This window comes from Eutrigla gurnardus (assembly GCF_963514095.1).
Source record: "Eutrigla gurnardus genome assembly, chromosome: 4".
In the NCBI taxonomy this organism is placed as follows: domain Eukaryota; kingdom Metazoa; phylum Chordata; class Actinopteri; order Perciformes; family Triglidae; genus Eutrigla; species Eutrigla gurnardus.
In genome coordinates, this window is record NC_139918.1 from 14,560,444 (window position 1) to 14,583,824 (window position 23,381).

General features: G+C 41.7%; 1 protein-coding gene across 1 annotated transcript in view; it reads left to right on the forward strand.

Moving 5' to 3' along the window:
- The window catches only part of LOC311012583 (contactin-associated protein-like 4), a 116,055-nt gene that overhangs the window by 61,340 nt on the left and 31,334 nt on the right, over positions 1 to 23,381 (forward strand). The window contains exons 12-18 of the mRNA XM_084008086.1: positions 1,225 to 1,344; positions 1,886 to 2,086; positions 3,340 to 3,502; positions 13,204 to 13,331; positions 13,840 to 14,010; positions 17,042 to 17,260; positions 21,273 to 21,512. Of these exons, the coding sequence (XP_083864212.1) occupies positions 1,225 to 1,344; positions 1,886 to 2,086; positions 3,340 to 3,502; positions 13,204 to 13,331; positions 13,840 to 14,010; positions 17,042 to 17,260; positions 21,273 to 21,512 (1,242 nt within the window). The remainder of the gene's footprint in view (positions 1 to 1,224; positions 1,345 to 1,885; positions 2,087 to 3,339; positions 3,503 to 13,203; positions 13,332 to 13,839; positions 14,011 to 17,041; positions 17,261 to 21,272; positions 21,513 to 23,381) is intronic.

A 23,381-nucleotide genomic window follows, 5' to 3' on the forward strand; every position in this document is an offset into this window, starting at 1 on the left:
GGGAATTACTTATCTGTGTCAGCTCCTCGAGCCGTATGTTACCGGGGGTAACACGTCGGAGTCCAGCGCTTACAGTGCCGCAGACTGTATGCATTACACTGTGTTACTTTGCCACCGCTGGGATTGCAGCTGAAAGAATGAGGCTGATATTGTTATACACCACGCCATAAGAATACATTCAAGCAACACATTATTATTTTTTATGGAGGACAGCGTGAAAAGGGCCACCAGTTGGATTTGAACCCGGGGTAGCTGCATTGAGGACCTAAGCCTCAGGAAACTCTACCACTGAGTTATCATCCACTACCCATCAGCTTGTGGAATACACCTACTAGCTATACTTTTAGCATAGGTGCTGCAAAAAAATGAGTTATGCCCAACCCCACAAAAAGTGTTTCTTAGTTTTTTTCTGGGGACATATTTTTTTTTAATTAGCTGCAGAATGGTTATGGGTAGGCCTGTTTGTATGTGAGAGATATGATGAAGGTTAATGTGACTGTAGCCGTGACTAAACTGCCAAATACTGACTAAACAAATTGATCCGCAGCAGAGAGGTGAGCTTTGGTCAGGTTTACCAGTTCTGTGCCGATTCCCTCGAGTCAAATCCTTGAAACCAAACGAGGAGATCTTCTCACACGGTTCACCTCTGGTCTCATTTTTATTGCTGATGTTTTCTGTGGATAACTTTTTCCAACCACACTGAAGGAATGACATGAATAAAAGGCCTTTGGCTGTGGAGAAGAAGAAGAGAGATAAACAGGTGAGCTGAGTGTGGGAACCTTGAGATATGGATTTGACTTAAAGGGCTTGATCCTTTGATTGCAGAGGAAGAACTGGTGTGTGTGTGTGTGTGTGTGTGAGAGAGAGAGAGAGAGAGAGAGAGAGAGAGAGAGAGAGAGAGAGAGAGAGCGAGGAGGCTGGAAGACTTATGAAGACAGAGAAGAAGAGGCAGGGCTGATAAAAATCTAAAGTTGTATTTATTGAGTCTCTGTACTCCCATCAGTCATCACTGTCCTCTCCAGTTGAATTAATCTTTACTTTACGGGACGCTGCTGCAGAAATAAAACTTAAGATGATTGTCTCCACTCTGGTTATGAGACGATGATTTAGTGGTGGCAACACCCATAATCCTCCACAGTCGCCTCACAGCTGTGTGCGTCTGCCAGCCGATGCGTTGATGTTGATGTGATTCATGTTGAGCTGATCTCATTGTTTTCCTCCCAGCTGTGTACGAACAGTCCTGCGAGGCGTACAAACACAACGGCAACACTTCTGGACATTTTTATATCGACGTGGACGGCAGCGGACCAATCAAACCACAGCTGGTCTACTGCAACATGACAGGTGACGCACGCGCCCCCCTCTTCCTCCTATCATCACTCAACGCTTTTTATGGTCATCATTTACATAGCTGTAAGTGATGATGCTGCTGTCATCACACCCCACTATACATCCCCAGTGTGCAGAGTTGTTCTTCACTCTAAGGGTCATTGATTAGAATTTTAGTGGCGTCTAGTGGTGAGGTTGCAGATTGCAACCGACTGAACAAGCGTCTGCTGAACCCTCCATTTCCAAGCGTGTCAAGGAAGGTGAAAGGCTCTCTCTGGAGCCAGTGTTTGTTTGTCCATTCTGGGTTACTGTAGAAACATGACGGTGCAACATGGTGGACTGTGTGGAAGAGGATCAGATCCCTATATAGATATGAAGGGCTCATTCTAAGATAACTAAAACACAATGCTTCTTAATGACTAATATTATACACTGATGAAGATAGTTATGAACAGAGATGGGATGATTAACTTCCCTGAAGCCAAAATACATCTGACCATATACGTTATTTGCATCATCATGATGGTTGTGTTTCCATGTGTCTGTCTGTCTACAGAGGAGAACACATGGATGGTGATCCAGCACAACAACTCAGAGCTGACCAGAGTCCGACCGTCTCCGGGTGTAAACCAGCATTCAGTTCACTTTAACTACTCGACTGAAGAGGAGCAGCTATTGGCCGCTGTCAGACAATCGGAACACTGCGAACAGGAGCTGTCATACCACTGCAGGAGGTCCCGCCTCCTCAACACTCCAGGTAAGGCAGGGCCTGTTTGTTTGATTTAATTGGAACAGATTCTCTCAACAGGGACTCAAACCAGAAAAAGTAAAAAAGCGTGTTTTCTAACTTGAAGCCCGTTGACGTCGGCTTTCTGCTTCATTTACATCCACCGGGGGAAAAAAGATTTAACTCTGACTTAACAAAGGCAAAACAAATGATCATCTTGAATGTAGTAAAATATTTTGTTTTCCAGGACATGATTCACTGAAGCTGTAACCACAAAAGCGAACAAATAGTTTTACATTTTTTGTTGTCTTTGAATGGAATTTTAGAAGCAATAAGGCATTTTGTGCAAAAACAAAACCCCTGGAGAAAATTCCCTCAGGCTACAAACATCTTTCTTGCCCTCACTTCATTCTTTTTTACCAGTGAGCCAGACAAATAGATTATGTACAAATTTAAATGTCTTCTTTTAGATTGAGTTCAATTAAAGCCTGTTTTTTCGTTTTCACATTTTCTCGTGGTGTATCTTTGTCTCCATCAAGTTAACAAGTCATTAATTGCTTTGAAGAACAATGTTAATGATGATTTTTTACGTGTGTCTAACGCTGTCAAAGTAGACAGGAAACTATTCATGATATTAATTCTGCTTACTCTGTACATCTTGTGTCTGGGAGACAGTTGATGGCTGGAGCAAAGAGGAGAGAGAGAAGGGACAAATGGGTGGATGGAAGGTCCTTCCTTAACATGGAGTTGATACTCTTAGAGTGGCTTACAACGAAACGTAATTGTTTAAAAAGCTTCGGTCTCTACATGCACAATTTAAGAAAAGAGAGCAAAATGTCTCTTCTGTATTTATAGCCAAACATTGGTGTTGTGGTGCAGGAGAGAAGTCCCAGGAATAAAAGCAATGGAGAGGGATTATATAGATTTTTGTTTGGAATGAGAAAATGGATTGACCTTTCCTGACCCTCAACACTGTTCTCATTTTAATGATGCTCACACTTCACAATAGCAGACATTTTTATTTCATGGCAGAAAAGTTTTCAGTTTTATTGTAAGAGCCAAGCTCAGGTGGCTTTTCTCAACAACAAGGGTTGTGTGTAGTTTGTGCAACAGCTTTGCTTTTTCTTCTAGTTTTTACCGTACATGCTGTTTCTGTTGAGATCACATGGCGTCCATAAAACCTACCTTTAAAGAAATGTCACCAAATCAAACCTGTTTAACTCTATATTTTATATTTTGTGTGTGTGTGTGTGTGTGTGTGTGTGTGTGTGTGTGTGTTTCAGAGGGCTCTCCGTTCAGCTGGTGGCTCGGTGGTCCCGGTACCGGCCGTGTGCAGACTTATTGGGGCGGAGCTCAGCCAGGCAGCCAACAGTGTGTCTGCGGCCTGCAGGGCGACTGTGTGGACCCACAACATTACTGCAACTGTGACGCCGACCGCACGGAGTGGTACTGAACGCATTTTGTATATCTTTCCTCCACATTTATAGGCTTTTTCAGAGTACCTTACTTCAGCAAATGTACACATTTCAGTTCAAGCATCTACCATAGTAGTAGAAAGGAAAAGAAAACCCTCTGTTGAACAGTGCTGTGTATCATTTTGAACATGAAATCAGAAATCTGTGTGGACAGCTATTTGCCATTTAGTCGGTGATGGAATTATTCTTTGAGATTTTGGGCCCTAGTTTCGTAGACCAGGCGCAGTCAGCTCTCAGCGCACATGCGCCACGCCAACGGGGTGTGTCCGCCTGGATTTTGCAAGTTTCATGCATCTCGCAGGCTCGCGCAGGCACACCTCCCGTCAGTCACCGCGCAACTGGGAAAGTGGGAGGAGAAGAAGGCGTGAGTGGGAGACGAGGAGGAGACGAAGCGTGGACTGGGATTGGCTGCGTTTCGGATCTCATGCATTTGCGCCGATGCATGAACGAGACTTGAGAGGATCCGCCGGAACTCGTCATAAACACGCCAAGTTCCCACCACGTCAAGTCGGACACAGGTGCACTTCACAGACTTTTTTAATTTTTTTTTAATTTAAACTTTATTAATAATTGTATACATAACAAAAACTATTGCGCCAGGGGAAACTTCACGGACTTTGCACAAAGAATATGGCCTGCCCAGTGGCGCTGGCTAACTCGAGCCGAAGCATTTGAAGTCCCGTTGTTGACGGACACTGAGGAATTTTCTCACGTGGGAAATACCACGTGATAATTCTAACCAACTAGGGCAACGTTGAGGGGAGTGTCTTATGTCCGCACTTATTTCAGACCATTTGCAGAGAAAAGCATGCGAAGGGAGGTACCCTGGAGATACCGTGAGTTTTTAAAGTCATGTGACATGTCGCAAAGGGAAGTTATCACCAGCATTTGTGACGTTTTTTTCCCAGAATGCCTAGTTTTGCGAGGCAAATGCATGCGCATGCTTGATTCGAAATGCGCCTATTAATACAGCCGATTCAGATCTTGACCAATCAAATGAGCTCCTCTCCTTTAATGCGTCACGGTGCGTGTCCACAGGGGCGATTTTAAACGTGAGTGGACGCGCCGCTTCCCAGTATTGCACGCTTGGTGGGCTGCCACTAGAGGATGATTGACAGGCGCTCTCCTTTAAACAACACATTTTTGCGAGCGTTCGCGAGCGTTCCCGAGGCGGCGAGTCGAGCCCGGCGCCTCTGATTAGCATAAAGTAGATTCGACTTCAACTTTAGGCAAATGAGGAGCGGCCAACTCGCGCGCCATCTCTCGACATTCGCCGCGACGCTACCAGAATGCAATGCTTATCTGCCAACGCGCATGCGCAAAAATGACTTGTTTGAATTGTTCAGCGGGAAACTGTCAGTGGTTCATTCATTGTGTAGCCTGGTCAAAATGGCTGAAAATATTAATTATATTCAGGCTTTGCGTTCAGTGCCGTTTTCGCGGAGACCTTTTGAGGAAAAGAAAGCTATAATTTCAAGTGGTCGGCCTACTCCTGAAGTAAATATCACAAAGACTGCAAAGAATTCCGTCCATCACTTTCAAGCTAGCACGTATGAGAAACATAAATGGCTAGCTAGCCGACCCCCATCCCGTCAAACGATCCGGTCTGACAGCGACATATTGCCTGTTGAAAACCATCTCGAAACACTCTCAGTCAAACAAGGTGGGGAATGAGAAATCTGCGGCGCTACTAGCCTAGTTCATTTTAAAAACACACCGGCAGCAGCGCCTACTGATCTGAGACGTGTCAGTGAGTTACTGTAAATGCTGTGCGGAAAACCAGCTGTGGTCTGTGATTGAGGTGCAGACGGGTGAGTTTGGAGCTGACGAGAGGATCGCGCTGACGACCGCTTCGTTACATTTTTCTCATTGAAAAACTATACAACTGGCATTTAGATGATGTTCTCCATAAAAAAAATAAGTGAAATACTGTAATAACAATTCGGTTTTAGTAATCAACCGCTTATAGTGATCAAATGTACTCTGGACCAACGTGATCACTACAAGCTGTTTCCACTAACCATATTATATTTTTTATTAAAAAATATAATGCCCCCCCACGGGCGCGCATGGTATTGACACTAAAGCATGACCACAGTAAAAGGTCACCGCTCGCCACTGCTATATAGATATAAATTCACGTAGTAAATAGTGTTTGTTGTGATTATTTATTGCATTTAAATGTGCCTGGAACTGTGGAAACCTGCCTGTGAGGTCTCGGTGACGTGTGCGCACTGTGAGCAGGTCAGTCAAACTTCCACTCCGCCAGCTGTGATTCGCCTTGAATGAATGGACTTTATCTGTGCCTTGCGCCTTACGCCAAGAGTAGACCAGGTTGGAGCTGGCGGGCTTTCGGCGAAGTCTCGGCGAGGCTTTTTGCCACGAAACTTCCGCTACGCCAAGCTGAATCTGTGACGCCTCCCCCTGCTGCGCCGCCACACCCATCTTGGTGCAGGCGATCCACCAAACTGCCAAACTCAAGGTGCGTGTCCACAGGGGCGATTTTAAACCACACGCCACTTCCCAGTATTGCACGCTTGGCAGGCTGCCACTAGAGGATGATTGACAGGCGCTCTCCTTCACGCGTACACTTCATGGCTGCACCTGATTGGACGATCGCTTTCACAGCTGTCCTCTCTGCTCCGGAGTTCACGCAGACCAACATGGCGGCTCGTTTGGAAACGTTCTCTTATTCTACGAAAATAGTTCACTGAAAGGTGTTTCTGAAAACATTTTAAGCGAGAAATAAGCTACGCAGTTGCTGAATATGTCTTTATTTTAGATCGACAACATTCAGTTTAGAAGATTTTCCCGAGCGTTCCCGAGGCGGCGAGTCGAGCCCGGCGCCTCTGATTAGCATAAAGTAGATTCGACTTCAACTTTAGGCAAATGAGGAGCGGCCAACTCGCGCGCCATCTCTCGACATTCGCCGCGACGCTACCAGAATGCATTGCACAGCTTTTCACATAGACATTGAATGGGACGCGGGGAAACACCGCTGCCTGTGGACACGTACCTTGACCGTGCGCAAGGCTGCGGGGGTCGAAACTTGCATTACGCCGGCTCCGCCACCCTGCGCTGCGCCACAAAACTAGGGCCCGAGGTCTCAAAGTGTTTGCAGGTATACAGTCATCAAACTGAATCGTTACTTTGGGAGTGAAGCAAACAACAAATCCATCCATCCATCCATTTTCTACCGCTTATCCTTCAGGGTCGCGGGGGGGCTGGAGCCGATCCCAACTGTCATTGGGCGAAGGCAGGGTACACCCTGGACAGGACGTCTATCACAGGGCCGACATGTAGAGACAGACAACCATTCACGCTCACATTCACACCTACGGGACATTTAGAGTCACCAATTAACCTATCCCCATGCATGTCTTTGGACTGTGGGAGGAAGCCGGAGAACCCGGAGAGAACCCACGCTAACACGGGGAGAAGCAAACAACAAATCGACTGGGGTAATCTGAGGAGAGGAAACATCTAATTTTCTACTTTTTACCTTTCCTCATGTTGTAAGCAATCCTGCCTTTTCTCATTTCCCAGCGCAAACTGCCGACTCTATTTATACCAGAGCTGCAGCTCTTCAATATTTCATCACACGCAAAATGCTGTGTACATTCCTCGCTTCCAGTCCGGGATGTATTTTAATGCACAACTTCCCTCAGCCACAGGCCAACAGGTGGATTATCTTCAGTTGTGTGTGGGTGTGAATGAACCGGAGATGTCTTGTTTTGGGAGTAGCTGTTTCAAAGAACTGTCGGGGATGGATGTAGACTGTCAGGATGGCTATAATTGAAGACAAAATAGGACCCTGAGAGGTTGCACCGAACTCATCGAATGTTTACATCAGCTAGTTACAACCGGTAATATTGTCACAAGGAGGGCAATAAAAACAAACCCCAATGCATGCATTATCATAGTTTGAGGTTTGTGAGTGTATTTGTCGATTCTCCATATCCACACTTTTTTTTTCCTTTATTCCTTTATTGGCCCGATTCTCCTCTTCACCTCCTTTTATTTGAACTTCTCCATCGTCTCCTGTAGGACTCCTGATCGCAGACTAGCAGACCGGTCGGTGTGCAAGCAAGATGGAGTGACAGCGGGGACGGCCAATCACGCAGGCTTCAGCTTGAGCGGCCGTTTTCCGCCTGGTCCTAGCGCTTGACTCGTCTCTGTTTAATATAGCGTAACATTTGTTTTTTTCTGCCTTCAATGAAGTAACGCAACTCATTTTTTTGGCAGTAACGATAACGGCGTTATAATAATGAGATGAGTAATCAATTAGATTACTCGTTACTGAAAAAAGTAATGGCGTTACTAACACCGTTACATATAATGCCGTTATTCCCATCTCTGGTCCAGGCCTGGTCATGTGATGCGGGTGGAGCCTTTGGACCAGCTTGTTGAGGGGACTTTTCTCTGGTTTCAGCTCTCGGCAGCTCAGGGCAGTGTGATCCTTTCCGTTTAAAAAATATCATAGATTATGTCAATCCATTCCTCCACAGGTTTTCCTGGTTTTAACCACCTTCTAGTTTCTGCTCGCAGCACTTCGGATCCGAAATAAGTATTTGACATTAGAAGAAACATTTTCTGATGTTATGGCACCCAAGTATAAAGACTCAAATTTAAATTGAATGTCCGTCTGAAAAATGCTTTGCAAAACTTTATATACCTCCTGCCAAAATGGAATCAATAATGCACAGGACCAGAATATGTGAAAATGGTTTGCCTCGAGACACCCACACTGTCGCCAGCAGGCAGAATAATTTGTGGAGTGCCTCTTTTGAGCCGAAGTGATGAAAAACCTTCGAAGGCTTTTCCATCAAAACTGTTGCCATACCGTTGAGCTTGTAGTTTTTCATTGTATCTCACATAAGTTCTCCCAATCTTCTTCTTTTGAGTTGAGTTTCTGGTGCCTGCACGATAAGCTTCTAAACACTCTCAACAGAATATTGTCCCAGCCTACTTGTGTACACCCCTTCTCTTTTGGGGTCTTTCTTTGTACGTAAGACGTTCAATTATTGTTATGTCCCATTTGTCAAAGTCCTGATTCAATTTTGGGCCCCAGATTTCACTGCCATACAGAATAATTGGTTCTAACACGAATTGGGGAAAAAAAGGCTGTGTGTTTGTCTCTGATTTTGACAGCACATTCATTGTTAGTGTACATAGATTTGATTACATCATAAGTTTTTCCGCCGATGCCACTCTGAAGGAGTCTGTAGAGAAGGCCCTCATGCCACACAGAATCAAAGGCCTTCCTAAAATCGATGAAGCATGCATAGACCTTTCATTTCTTTTAGCTCCTGCTCTATCAGAGTGTGGAGGGTGAAGATGTGATCTGTGGTACGGGAATTTGGTAAGAATCCAATCTGGCATTTATTTGAAACATGGTGATCTGTGACAAAACTGAGAATCCTCTTATTCAGGATATCACAGAAGGTTTTTCCTAGGTAACTGTTGACAGATCCCACGATAATTAATAGGATCATATTTATCTCCTTTTTCAAATATTTGCGCATTCAAACCTTTATTCCACAGGTCAGGGAAGACACCAAATTTTAGGATAATGTTAAATATCCTAAAATGTCTTTGGGAGGAAGCTGGAGAGCCCGACCCAGGAATCGTGCAGCACATGTTACACTATGACTTTGACTTTTTAAGACTTCTTTGACATGCTATACTGACTTTTTTGATTACTTTTTATACATATACTATGACTTTTTTTTTTTTTTTAAGATTATTTTTTTGGCTAGAGCGCCATTGAAGCCTTTTTTTTTATTCCTTTTTTTGAGACAGTGTGGAAACAGGGAGAGAGAGGGAGATGACATGCGGGAAACGCGTCCTGGGCAGGAGCCGAACCCAGGACCACCTCTTCGAGGACATAGAGCCTCTGTACATGGGGCGGCTGCCCAACCACTGCACCACCGGCCGCCCCTTTAATGACTTTTTTAATGACATCCTGCATGTCTTTGGGAGGAAGCCGGAGAACCCGGAGAGAACCCACGCGTACACGGGGAGAGCCCGACCCCGGAATCAAACCCAGGACCTTCTTGCTGTGAGGCGAGAGTGCTACCCACTACACCACTGTGCAGCACTATGACTTTGTTAATTACTTTTTCAACATTTTATACTGACTTTTCTAATTCATTTTTTGATGCGCTATACTGAGCGCTATATACTTAATGGCTGTTTTAGTATGCTATGATTTTTTTTTTTTAAGATTATTTTTTTGGCTAGAGCGCCATTGTAGCCTTTTTTTTATTCCTTTTATTGAGACAGTGTGGAAACGGGGAGAGAGAGGGAGATGACATGCGGGAAACGCGTCCCGGGCGGGAGTCAAACCCGGGACCACCTCATCGAGGATATTGAGCCTCTGTACATGGGGCGGCTGCCCAACCACTGCACCACTTCATAAGGACTTCTTCCAGTTTTCTCCTTGAAACCATCAGTGTTGGTGAAGTCAGTGTCATCGTCAGTGCTGCTGTCAGCAAACTCAGCCCAACTTCTGCTTTTTTTGCTGCTTCTCTCATCGTCTTCTCCATCACTCTCTCTTGACCTTTTCCTGGGCAGATCAGGCAGAGGGTCTTTCTCAGCAACTTCAGTGTGTTCATAATGACTTCTTCCAGTTTCCACCTTGAAACCATCAGTGTTGGTGAAGTCAGTGTCATCGTCAGTGCTGCTGTCAGCAAACTCATCCCAACTTCTGCTTTTTTTGCAGCTCCTCTCACTGTCTACTCCATCACTCTCTCTTGTCCTTTTCCTGGAAGGACCAGGCAAAGGTTCTTCTTCAGCAGCATCAGTATGTTTGAATGGACGATTTCCTGTGTTCTCCTTGAAACCATCAGTGTTGGTGAAGTCAGTGTCACCGTCAGTGCTGCTGTCACACATGTTTTTGTGCTTCTCTCTCCAATGTCTTGTTCATCGTCTCTTGGCCTCTTTCTGGTACCTTCTGGCAGGGGCTCTTCCTCTTCACCCTGGTTATCTTCCTGGTTTCCATCGTCCTGGTTTCCATCGTCCTGGTTTTCAGCGTCCTGGTTTCCATCGTCCTGGTCTTCATCATTGTTATTGTTCTCTTCTTGCTCCATAACACCAACGCCGATGTCCCTTTCTCCAAGATGTGCATATGTATCAAGGCATTCCATGCACGATGAAGCTCATCGGCTGGTGGACGACTTGATCTTGGATAAAAATTATTGTGGTAGCAATTTCCACCGTTGTGAGCTCCGTCTCCTCTTCCGTCCATTTTCTCTGCAAATTTATGTTCACCTTTCACAGAAATACGAATTTCAGATAAAATATGTTTCTCCTAGAAAATACTTTAAGTTCTATACAGTCTGTTGTCAGAGCTGGTCTTTTATAAATGAAGATCAAAGGCAAAAGAATCTGTGGCATAATTGTGATGTCATGAGCTTTGTGACACGTACAGTTCTAGTGTCTATTCCCTCTCATAGAACTAAATTGATGGTATACACCTCTCTCTCTCTCTCTCTCTCTCTCTCTTCCTCTCTCTCAATTCAATTCATAAGGCTTTATTGGCATGACATGAAATGTGTTGTCAAAGCACAATTACATACAATGCTTACAATAAAATAATCACAATAATAATAAGAGATAACAAAATAATATAACCAGAATATACATATACATACATTTACATACATGCACATACATGCATACATACACATACATACATACATACATACACACATATATATATATATATATATATATATATATATATATATATATATATATATATATACACACACATAAACACACACATATACATATACACACATATACATCCTTTTTTTTTACAGTGTGTGCACGCGTCCGTGGTTGGGTGCGTTAGGTGCCACTGGTTGTCCTCAGGTCTTCACAGGCTCCTATAAATTTAGCTGCTATCGTCTCACACTCCTGTTTTTCTCCCAGTATATGGGAGTTTTTGTGTGTGTGTGTGTGTGTGTGTGTGTGTGTTGTATGTTAATCATAATCAGAGGAGGACAGACTATAGTTCTATGAGAGGAATAGAACACTATGTCTGATTATTATGATTACTATGCTAATAGAGTGGATTGGTAAAAATAACACAATATGTCTTTTGGAACTTTTGATATTTATTGCATCTCAACAGGTCACAACTAAGCAAAATGAAATTTTGCTTGTTAAGCAATGTACCAAAAATAATTAATACATATATTTACTCTTTGTAGTGTAAATTAGGGGGAAAAAACAGTAGGCATACTGTACGTATGTTTTTACGTAATGTTGTGTGCAAGGACGAAATTTTGATTTCAGAGGTGGGGGGGACAAAAGTATTTTTAATAAAACTCTAACTCTTTCAGTTCACTGTGTTTTCTAGTTGTTCTTCTAGTTTCTATTGCTACTTTTAAGTTTACTGTTCCCTTTTTTTGGTTTGACTGGTTGTAAATCATGTAGCAAAACATTATCACCCTATAATATATTTTATTGATCAGATTATTGAGAGCTTTGTAAATGATGAGAAGGATCTTGAAGTGGATATGCTGCTTTATTGGGAGCCAGTGAAGGTGTTGCAGGATGGGTGTAGAAGTCTCTTATGTCCACTTTTCTCTTTTTAGGCATCCTGGCTGCGTCTAATTACCAAACACACACACGCACGCGCGCACATACGCACACGGACACCGATTCAAACGTTAATGTAAATGAAACCTCTGATATTACAATCCTTCTAGCTGATGTGAACAAGGCAGAACCCAACGTACAGCAGCGGACTCCTGTAGCATAGCCATGGGAAGTGGGGGTGCTGGGAGTGCACGCGTATTTATGTGTCATACCACTCGCGATCAAAAAATAAATATTAAAAAAATGAATAAAAACTCTCCGTCCCCCTGTCTATTATGCACTAATATAATGTTACATTAAACCTAGGAGATCTAAACAAAAACAAAAGAAATGACGCTAAGCCGCTAAGATTTATGGTACGACAAATACGTCATATTAAGTAGCCGAATATTACAGTGAGTTACGCTCATGGCGGTTACCCTAGGTATGTCAGTGAGATATGGCACAGAAAAGAATTTACAATTTTTTCAATCAATCTTCCAAAAGTACTGAACAACACCGATTACCACACCTCCGCTGTCTGCTTCAAGTCCGAGTGTTGAAAGTAGGAGACCCCAAGAGCCTACCTCAGTTCCACCGATTGCTGCTGGCACTAGCAGGCTACATGGCAACGGTAACAGCGCCTTTTTAGCTCGTCAACTACAACTTCCCTGGTCGCCATTTTGGGACAGAAACATTTTGTCGATCATTCACGCCGGCCTGGTTCAACAGGTGGAGATGGCTACATTAATTTCGGTGCAAGGCTGTACAGCAACATTTGTTACCTTAGTAAACGGTTACTTTGTTTGCGTTAGTATCAATCTGTGTGCGTTTTGCATTTTGTTGCCTTTTTTTGGACAGTGATGTATGCATGTGCTGTGTGCCATGCAATGCTAGTATGCTGTCCTGTTACAGAGGCGTTTAAATAAAAATACAATCAATTTTGTACCATTTCAAATAAAGCCTATTTTTATGGATTTCTGGCAAACTACCCGCTACTACAGCACCCCAACCAAAACTCACCTCCCACGGCCCTGTCCTGGCCATTCGAAAATTTTGACATTGTGTTTTGTTCTATTGCAGGGCCGAAGACTCGGGCCTGCTCACCCATAAAGACAGCCTCCCTGTCAGGTCTGTGGTAATGGGTGACATCCAGAGGCCGGGATCAGAGGCCGCCTACAGGGTGGGGCCGCTCCGTTGTCATGGAGACAGTAAGTCCAACCCAGTTACAATATGATGACAGAAACCATGTAATTTGTGTATTCTGTTAAACTGCATGACTGACAAACAAATGCTGGTTTGTGTTTGTGTTTCATATAGAAACATTCTTTATTTATTTCAGGTGCAGACAGGCTTTTAAAGTAGTTTGACATTTTGAGATGTATTGTTTGCAACGGGAAAACTTTTAGCTAAAGCTAAAAACATCTGTTGGCAGAACATCTGTAAGCCTACTGACACGTTAAATAGTTATATTTAATTTGTTAACTGCATATAAAATGTTGAACAAAACAAAAGTAGGAAAAGAAAAAAGCAAGAGAATATAAAATCGCATGAGTCATTTGAGGTTTTTCACAGCTGTCACTAGGCAACATTTAAAGTCGTTTTCTTCTTAAAATGTATTTCAAATTGCCAAATGTCAACACTTAGCCAAAATGACTATGCAAGTTTGTTTTCAGCTACAGAGTAACAGTGACAGTGTGTCTTCATCGTGTTTCTCAGAGAACTTCTGGAACGTCGCCTTTTTCGACAAGGAGACGTCGTACCTCCACTTTCCCACCTTCCACGGAGAGCTGAGTGCAGATATCTCCTTCCTGTTTAAAACCACGGCCTCCTCTGGTGTGTTTCTGGAAAACCTGGGCATCAAAGACTTCATCCGGATTGAGCTGAGCTGTGAGTAGGTTGCTGGAGGATGAAGACTGAATCCAAATCCCAGTTCAAGAGGATATGTTTGTCCTTTGAGCCCTTTGTGGTTTGTGTGTGATTCATAGTTTGGCAGCCAAACTAAAAGTTATATTTCTATTTCTGGGTCTGATAGTGAAGCAGTAGAATTTTGTCCACTTTTCCCCGCCATTTTGATAATCTTGATACTTTTTGTTAATTTTTTAGTTGATAAAAGCCCTATATCCTTACAGTTTTTTGTATTTACAATAGAGGATGGTAAAATGTTCCCTCATTTATCCTGGCTCTTTTTCATGTCATGCTGGTTCGTATGGCATTTCTGTTTCCTTCTGCTGCTGCTTACATTTTGCTCTGCATTGTTTCCCTCCCCCGTAGAATGCAGTTTTAATGTATTGCATATGCCGCCATAGATCACATATGCTGGCCCACATGGGACAACAAATACAACATAACTGAGGTGGAATCCATAAACAGAGAACTCTTAATCATCGCAAGGTGTTTTTCCTCCCTTCTTTTAAATTTAACAGTTTTTTTTATGAACTCTCAGGGGAATCTCAGTCGTGACCCCCCATTAATTCCTGTTGATTGATTCTTGTGTAATGCACCCATTTAATGCGCCCCATAGTGTGTCGTTTAGATTAGTAACAACCAACAGGGTGCTATTTAGTGTGTGGGTGCCATGTAGATGTGGCCATGTGTTAGATGAATGTTTATAGCCTGCCATATATTGTGCCATTTAAAATATAACTGCAATACCCAACAAGATGTCCTTGTGATTATGTGGTTATGTGTGGACACTGTTGTGAATGGTATGAAGTGTGTCATTCAGAACCACTTGTGTAGATGCCTTGAAAGTCATAGTTGCCCTTTGAAACACTTTCACTCCACTTCACCACCTTAGTTTGGTTCAGTTTAGTGTTTTTTGGTTCCTTTTGTGTTGTATTTTGGAGGAAGTTCTTTTTTTCGGAATGGGATTTAAAAGGGACACACACAGAATGTAATAATACAGGGACACTGCTGCACCAACTCTCTTGACTCTCTCTTCAGGGAAATCATTGTCAGTGTGCTTGTTCAAGCTCTGAATACTGCTGCTCTGTTGCCGACTGCCTCAGATCGCTTTCCAACACGGAGACTGAGAACAATTCCTATATGAAGTCATTTCTATATGAACTCATCTTGCCCTGCCCTCCAATAACAATACATCCTCACATTCCACCAGGACAACACAAAGGATGATGGTCTGCTTCCCCGGAGCTCTCCTAAATCTTTGTTTCCGTCGGTGAAGAGTTGAGCCGAAAGGAAGTAGATGTTCAGCATTGAGGTGCTGTCCATGGTGCTGAAATAGAGTAGCACCTGCACTCTGGGGAACACGCAGGAAGACATTGCAAAGAGCTGTGGTGGAATATATACTCAGATCTTTTGAGGGATAGTAATGCTACAAAATCTTTCCTTTATATGTTACATTTTCACAAAATATGATAATATATTTTAAAACAAAACATGAAAAAAAACACTAGTTTCTTAAAGTTTGAGTAGTTGTTTAATTATGTAGCATTAATGTGGTATAGATGTAGCTAAATGCTTAATCTGTAGGTAGCGTTACCTATTGCAGTGATTTACAAATTACAAAATTTAAAGTGTAAATTAGCTTAATACACATTTGGTATGTATAATCTGATCTAATCTGATTGTTTGTAAATGCTCAGCCAGTCTTCAAATTAATTAAGTTTAAGAAGAAAGGAAAGAAAATCTCTGAAATGTAGTGTCAGTTTCAATCCCTGGAATCTTTATCAATAAAATATACAAAATATATAGAAAAATAACCCACTCAACAACAGAGACACATACTTTGTACATCGGAACAACTCAGTGTGCTTTAATGCATTAATCGTCATGGACGTTTTTTCCAAATTATTATCCAATTTTTAAAAATATTAAGAGTACAATCATCTGTAAACTGCATCATCAATCTTCACCGTTTCAGAGTGTTAAACTTTACCTTTACAGGTTTTCTGCATTATACTGTTGTTGCGGTGATACATTTTAGAACTATATGCACTTACACTAAGATATCATACATTATCAGTAATAAAAAAAATATGTGTATGTAATATATCAATCTGCAAGTACATCAAAACGGTACAAGTTACTGGCTGACAGCAGGAGGCCCAGAGAGTCTGCACCTGTCTTGACCTGGGCGACGGCCCGTGAGACATTTTTACTTCTACACTGAAAGGCTTAGCAGTCTGAAATAAAGATCGGCCCAGGATTCTGGAAAGAAGCACAGCACTGTCCAGTTCCTCCACCTAATCAGTAAATAACGTCTTGCCAAGCTCTCTAGTCTGTTGTTTGTTGTTATCCTGTGAGAACTGCACCCAGTGTGCTTAGCTAGAAGCTCTGTTGCCTTTTGTGTTTCTTGTTCTGTTGTGGAGGAGTAATTAAACTACATTCCAGGGAGCTCTACATTCCCTCTGTCTGCTTGTTTGATCTCCATAGAGTCCAACCGACCTGCTTGTTAAGGCTCTTGCCTCGAGTCCCATTTGTAGCATTGGCAGGTTTTAGACCTTAAGAGCAGTGTGAAAATACGCAGCAATAAAGTGAAGACTCCTGCCAGCTTTTTATGTTTAAAACAATATACACCTGCCTCCTTCAGCCTAACAGCAGAGTCTCTTTGTCATTAATTCAGAGGCTGCAGACGTGTCCTGCAAGTTAAACAAGTTAAATGCTGCTGTGGGGTCTCTCCTTAACAGCGGTGAATTTGTTTTCTGTCCAGCGATGGTGGGACAATATCCATTTGATTACCACCAGATATTTTGTTTTCGAGATACAACTTCTGTGGTTATAAACAAATGAAAACATAGTTATGAGTATTATGTTCTTTTAAGTATGAATCGCAGTACATAACAAACAAAAACAAATCTGTTTTGACACTTCCCTAGGCCCTTTCCAATAATCCTGTATTATCTACATCAATCGCCCTCCTTGCCCCCCCCAACCCACCCCATTTCTTCCCCTCCATCAGCCTCCACCCAGGTGGTTTTCTCCTTCGATGTCGGTAACGGGCCACTGGAGGTTCGCGTGGAGTCAAGCATCCCTCTCAATGACAACCGGTGGCACCGAGTCCGAGCCGAGAGGAACGTCAAGGAGGCGTCGCTGCGATTGGATGAACTTCCTGTCGCCACACAGGAGGCTCCAGCTGACGGACACCTCCACCTGCAGCTCAACAGCCAGCTGTTCATAGGTGAGGAGTGTTCGTATTCTCCATAGTTTGATTATTGTGTTCCTTAAGGGACTGTTCATGATTGCAAAACAGCCGCTTATTATAGTACAAATGTGTGTGTGAGTTTCTGTGTGAATTTCAGCCTCATTAGTCTCAGTGCTGGTGGGTTCAAGGCTCTTTCTCCAGTCTACTGGAGCAGAAAGCACAGTCTCTTGCTTTATCTCTGTACTTCTGTACTTCTGCACTTCTACACGTACTTGCCTTGTTTTTCTCATCCGGATTCTCTTATAGCTCTCCAGAGAATCACTAGTTCAGCCCTTTCAGCTCCTCCTGCAGTCAGCAGCTCAATCACAGAACTTTTAGTCAAATATTTTATTTTATTTTTACAGAAAAACTTGTTTCTTTCCCAGGTTCACATCAGGCAGCAGCGCTCTATGAAAGATGGCAAGAATAGTGCTTTCGTAGAGAACAAGTCATTTACATAGGAGGCCATTGCGTTTAGTCATCTTTACCAGGGAGAATATTCCCCAAAAAATGATATTATGTGTATCCTGATACAGCCTTCACCCAAATACATGTGTTGAATGTATTTGCTTCCTCAGCACCTTTCTCATCACCAACTTTTTTTTACAAAAACACAAAACAGAAACCCTGTAGGTAAACATAAAAAGCCAACATTAGAAATTAGTAAATCATATGTTGAGTTTAGAAAAAATATGAACTAAAATAAGATTTTCCTCTTTTTGGCTTTACAGTCTTTATAGAAGTCTAAACTGACTCGTTCTGTTAAGCTTGAGATGTTTACATTGGTGTGATGTGAGTGCCGTACCGGATTACATCCCCAGAAAAAGGCTAAAACATTGTCTTTTTTCCGCATGTCTTAATCCTACTATTGCTGACTCTTAGTCTAGTCTGCTCAGCTGTACTGGATAAAGGTGCTGAGAATGGATGTTTATAAGGAGTTCTACTGCCTCTTCACCCCAACAGCAAACGTCTGGATGAACTGAGATTCAAGCATTAAAACAGTGCTAAGTGTTAAGTGCTAAACTGCTCTTGGCTAAATGCCATCAGCTGCTCAGCAGTATTGGATATGAAAGTGCTGAGCCGATGGTTTTGGACCACAAACAATAATCGTGTTTAATAAATAAAGAATGCATCAGGTGGCTGTAATATACAGTATAGTGTAGTTTGTGATGTGATTTCCTGCAGTGAGGGTCCTTAAATAATCTAATAATTGAAGCTGAACCTGTAGGTGATTCCTCAGGACGTCATGTCATTAACCATCTCCAACACAAGCTTCATCGATACTGCAGCTCAGTTTATCTCAACTCCATTGGTGCAACACCACAATTTGAATTCTCCGTGTGACCTCTCACCAGAATTCAGAGGAAAATAATGAAAATCCATTTATTATCAGGTGTTATCCTTCTGCAAATATTATGTATGTCACTTCATATATCAGCAAACACCCACTGCAGGGAGGGAAACAAACCAACAAACAGTGATGAGATTGGATGAAGGCAGCAACAGCAGGGAAATCGAGGTGAATATTGATTGGCTGAATAATCTGCTCTGAGGTCACCATATATATATATATATATATATATATATATATATATATATATATATATATATATATATATATATCGGTGCACATTCAATTCATGTGCAAATGTTTCCTTTTGTACTCCACAGATTTAGAAGTCCGTCTACCTGATTTTATGAAATAAGTAACAGTGTTGTTTTCCATGAAATCATAAGCCACAACTTATTGAACAGGGTATTTATGAGTCTCAATTTCCTTGTACAGATTTGTAAAGGCAGTGCGTTACATTGTTTTCGATTAATAACCTGTGTTATTGCTTTTCCCGCTTTCTTTATTGCCTTTATTTGTCGGTGGAAAATATCCATGCGCAGCAGTTTCAAGTGAAACATTTCTGCATGCAGGATTTCACATTACTTGTCGTAGTTGGATAGATAACCCGGAGTTCATTGGTGCTGCGGTGGCATCCGTGTTTACTGCTGTGCTGACTCATCTCTGCATCCCAAGAGTGATGTCATAAGAGACAGTGTTTCCTTTGAATTTGAAAAGAATATCTGCTGTTATTAAAAAGCAACTCCATGAATCCTAAGTTCATTCAAAAGAAGCAGCACAAAGACAGTTGTTGGTCTTTTATTGGAAACTGGGTCTAGACTTTGCACCGAGATTAGACGTCCTAGAACCACGTCTGTTTCTGTTTTTTTCACTCAGCTGCCAGTTGATTTTATTAACAAGAGCAAACTAAATACTCAAAAATAATCAAAATCAGAATCACCTTTATTGGCCAGATAACAGGTTAGAACAAGGACAACAACCTGGACAAATAAAAAAAGTTAAAGTTAACAAGTTAAGCTGTTAAAAGCACCAATGGCCATCAATACAATAATGAATAAATTGCATTACATTACAATACATAAATAATACTAAATAACAGAATCATTATTGTAATGAGTCAATCTCCAAAGATGCATTAAATCTTCATTAAAATGAACTTTTAATATGATTGAAGCAGGAATACCAGTAATAATGTGGTCTGTGTTGATCTTTGAATTAAAATTAGGTTATTCTTACAGTAATATTTTATTAATGTGCAATAGTTGTGGAGATGCTTGGAGCCCAGCTGCTAAAATGTCTAAAAACGACAGCTAAATGATGATTCAAAATAACAGTTCTGTACCAATTAATTCTTATTTTTTTTTCCTGTTTACCCTTCACTTTTTTGTATTTATCAGCCATACACTTTCCCTTCGATGCTTGCTTTGATCCCCATTCCACTAATTGTTTATGCGTTCACTCTCATCTGGACTCCTTTATGTACCGAGTGTGCTCTCACAGCATGATGTCGGGTTGAGCGGCTGCAATGGTCTTGTTAGAGCCAAGGTTGTATAGGAGGTTGAAATTCTCACTGATCTTGAAGGTCTCATTTGGTCAGAATTGGAGTTTATCTGCTTTTGGCCTCTTTGATCTTTGCTTTAATGTCTTCTCCACAAATCCCTCCTTATGCTCTTTTAGAATGAATCTTAGCTGTTTAAGGGTCTCAGATTCTGAATGGCTGTCTGCAGATTGAGAGTGTCAATACACTCCTCAGTAGTCAACACAGAAACCAACTTATTTTAACAAAGCATTTATCCTTTTGATACCAACATAGTTTTTTTACTGTTTGACTTGTTTCAGAACAGAAAGAAGGGGCTGGTGCTCACTGATTTACTGGTGTGAAAAGCTGCTGCTGCTGCTGCTGCTGGAAGTTGTCAGCGTTGAACACTGAGAGCAAGGTGCTGGCATGCCTGAACTCTGAGGACAATAACAATTTCAATGTGTGATCTTTGCAAAAATTGCTGGTTGTCAGGTTTGAACTCTTGCTGCTGCCGTTACAAGGACGCAGAATGCGTGTGTGCAAAGGTCGACATGTATTTTTGATGTATTCACTGTGGTTTGAAGCCATTATGAAAAAAAACCCTCAAAGATTGCAAGTGATTTGTTGGAAATAGTTAAGAAAAGTGATTGAAATGGAAGGAAATATGCAATTCGCACAGACAGCTGAAAAAACAGCTGTGCATATGTCCCTGATTCAGTTTTCCGCCCACTTCATTGCTGTTTCATCTTTGTGTCATTTCATGAGAAGAGGGCTGACAGTTTGGAGCTTCTGTGGAGAAGAAGACAACGTGTGGATCTGCTGTAGATGACAGGAGGAGGAGAAATCAAAAATACAAACATATCAAAACAAAGACATAACTGAAAGGAAGTGACAAAGTGATGGACACCAGACTATTTGTTCTAGGAGTGCTAGCTTTGATTGCTTCATGCTTTAATGCACATTGCTTGTGTTCAGTTGGGCTTACTGCAAGAAACTTCATTTGAATTCACGTTTGAATTTCTGCCTTATCTGTACATCACCCTCCTCAGTCACGACAATATTAACTGAATAGCCATTTCAGCCGCAATGGAAGTTTAAAATTAAGCATTAAAAAAATGCACCTAATTACATGTTCTCAGGAGGCACAGCGTCCAGGCAGAAGGGCTTCCAGGGATGTATTCGCTCCCTGCAGCTGAACGGCGTCACCCTGGACCTGGAGGAGAGGGCAAAGATCACACCCGGGGTTCAACCCGGCTGCCTGGGTCACTGCAGCAGCTACGGGTCACTGTGTAAGAACCAGGGCCGCTGTGTGGAGAGAGCCAACGGCTTCCACTGTGACTGCAGCCTGTCAGCATACACTGGAGTCTTCTGCCATACAGGTATGTTTACATACTGGAGGTGTTCAGGTAAGTCAAAGCGCCATACAAGTATTAAAAAAAAAAATTCTATGCCTGTGCCTGTGCATTGTCCAATTTATTTGTTAACATTTCTGTCATTGCTCATAGAAAATTAAAGAGAAATGCCGACACATAAAATGTACCTCTGTAATGCCTTTTGAATATCTTAGACATTTCTTATCCACTTATAGCCCTCATATACCTACATACAAAAGAAGTGAAGGGAGAGGAACTTGTGTTTTTATTGGAATAATGAGCTTTCAGATCAGTTTGAGGAGTGCCTATGGTTTAATCTTCCTTATCATAAGTTTTTCATGCAGTGTTTGACTCACACTGGTCTTGACTCAGACAAAGTTATCAGTCTTTATAAAGCTAAAGCCATTAAAAGAAGCCTTTCAGAGGACAATTTAAGTGTTAGAGCAGGAAGTTGTGAGCAGAGTCCTTGAACGTCTGTTTCTCCATGAAGATGACATTAATGCATATAAGCAGGCAGTTATTTCTATTGGACCCGTATAGGATATATTCTCATAATGCACTCACACAGTGGAAATAAATGCAATTAAACACAAGATAAGAAGACAACACTGATTGAGAGCAAATGTGTTTTTTCAGCTACTGTATCTTTATTATTCATGTGAACCCTTGAAGGCACTTAACACTCTTCAAGAAGAACTTAGCTATCACATGGCATCAAAGGCCGCATGCAGATAGTGTCTGTTTGATGTTTTAGAGTCTATTTCAGACCAGGATTTTTTGTGTTAAATTAATTGCAGTGACATTGCGTCATCTCATTGAACTTCATGTCTGAGTTCAGGATCGTACGTGTGGGAGATCACTGACTCGTTGCCTTCTTCAACTACAGGCATTGATTGTAATTACCTGCATCTAAGTCAGCAGGCGGAGGCACAGAAGGCATGTTTTAATTGCTTTGATGCATTTGTAAAATACTGCATGATACAGCCGTGTAAACAAATAGTCAGGAAACAGAGCTAAATTCTGTTTTTGTAACTATACGCAGGGTTATGGTGCTCGTATTTTGAGGACAGCCTTGTGTGATAATGTCGATGTTGTTAAGAGGCTGACTTATGGATGGAAAATAACTCTGAGGAATGGATTCTGATATTGAAACAAAGTGGAAAGTTACTGTAAATATATGAATTATGCTCTGTCAGGGAAACAATTATGCTCTTCCTGGTAATATTGATCAAGTACTCTACTGGAGTGAAAAATCAAAACAGATGCTACAAAGTGAAATAAATTGTTTCCATACAGGATGAAAAGTCAATGGATTCCACTTCCAATGAATATATCAATAAAACTAGATTAATAAACGGTGATGAAAGATGTGGAAACGATTCTGATGTAGAGTTACAACAGTTGCATACAATATTATGAACACTTAAACAATAACATGTGCACTATCTGGACTGTAAATCAGATATTCACAGGTTCAGCCCCAGTTGAGCATAAGAAACATTTCCTGCTTATCTCAATATAACAAAAGGCACTTGGCCTGACCGGTTTAGTGTATTTAACATAAACTCAATCAAATTTAACCACCTTAAAAAGGTCTTGCTCCACTTCCATTTGGTGGCGTTTGTTTGCAGTGTCAAAGCCTCTTAAATTATTGTGAATACAAAGGGAATCAAATATAATGAAGAAACAAGAAAAAGTAAAGTACTGTTCCTCCTTGATGAAAAAGAAAAAAAAAATGTTCAAAATCTTCCATTCTAGTTTTAAGCGGTTTAACTACGTTTGTAGTCAGTTTGTTTTTATGGTGTGGCGACATTGTTTTAAAAACACTGTTATTCTGATATTGCCAAATAAAGCTGAATCTCCTCCATGACTGTC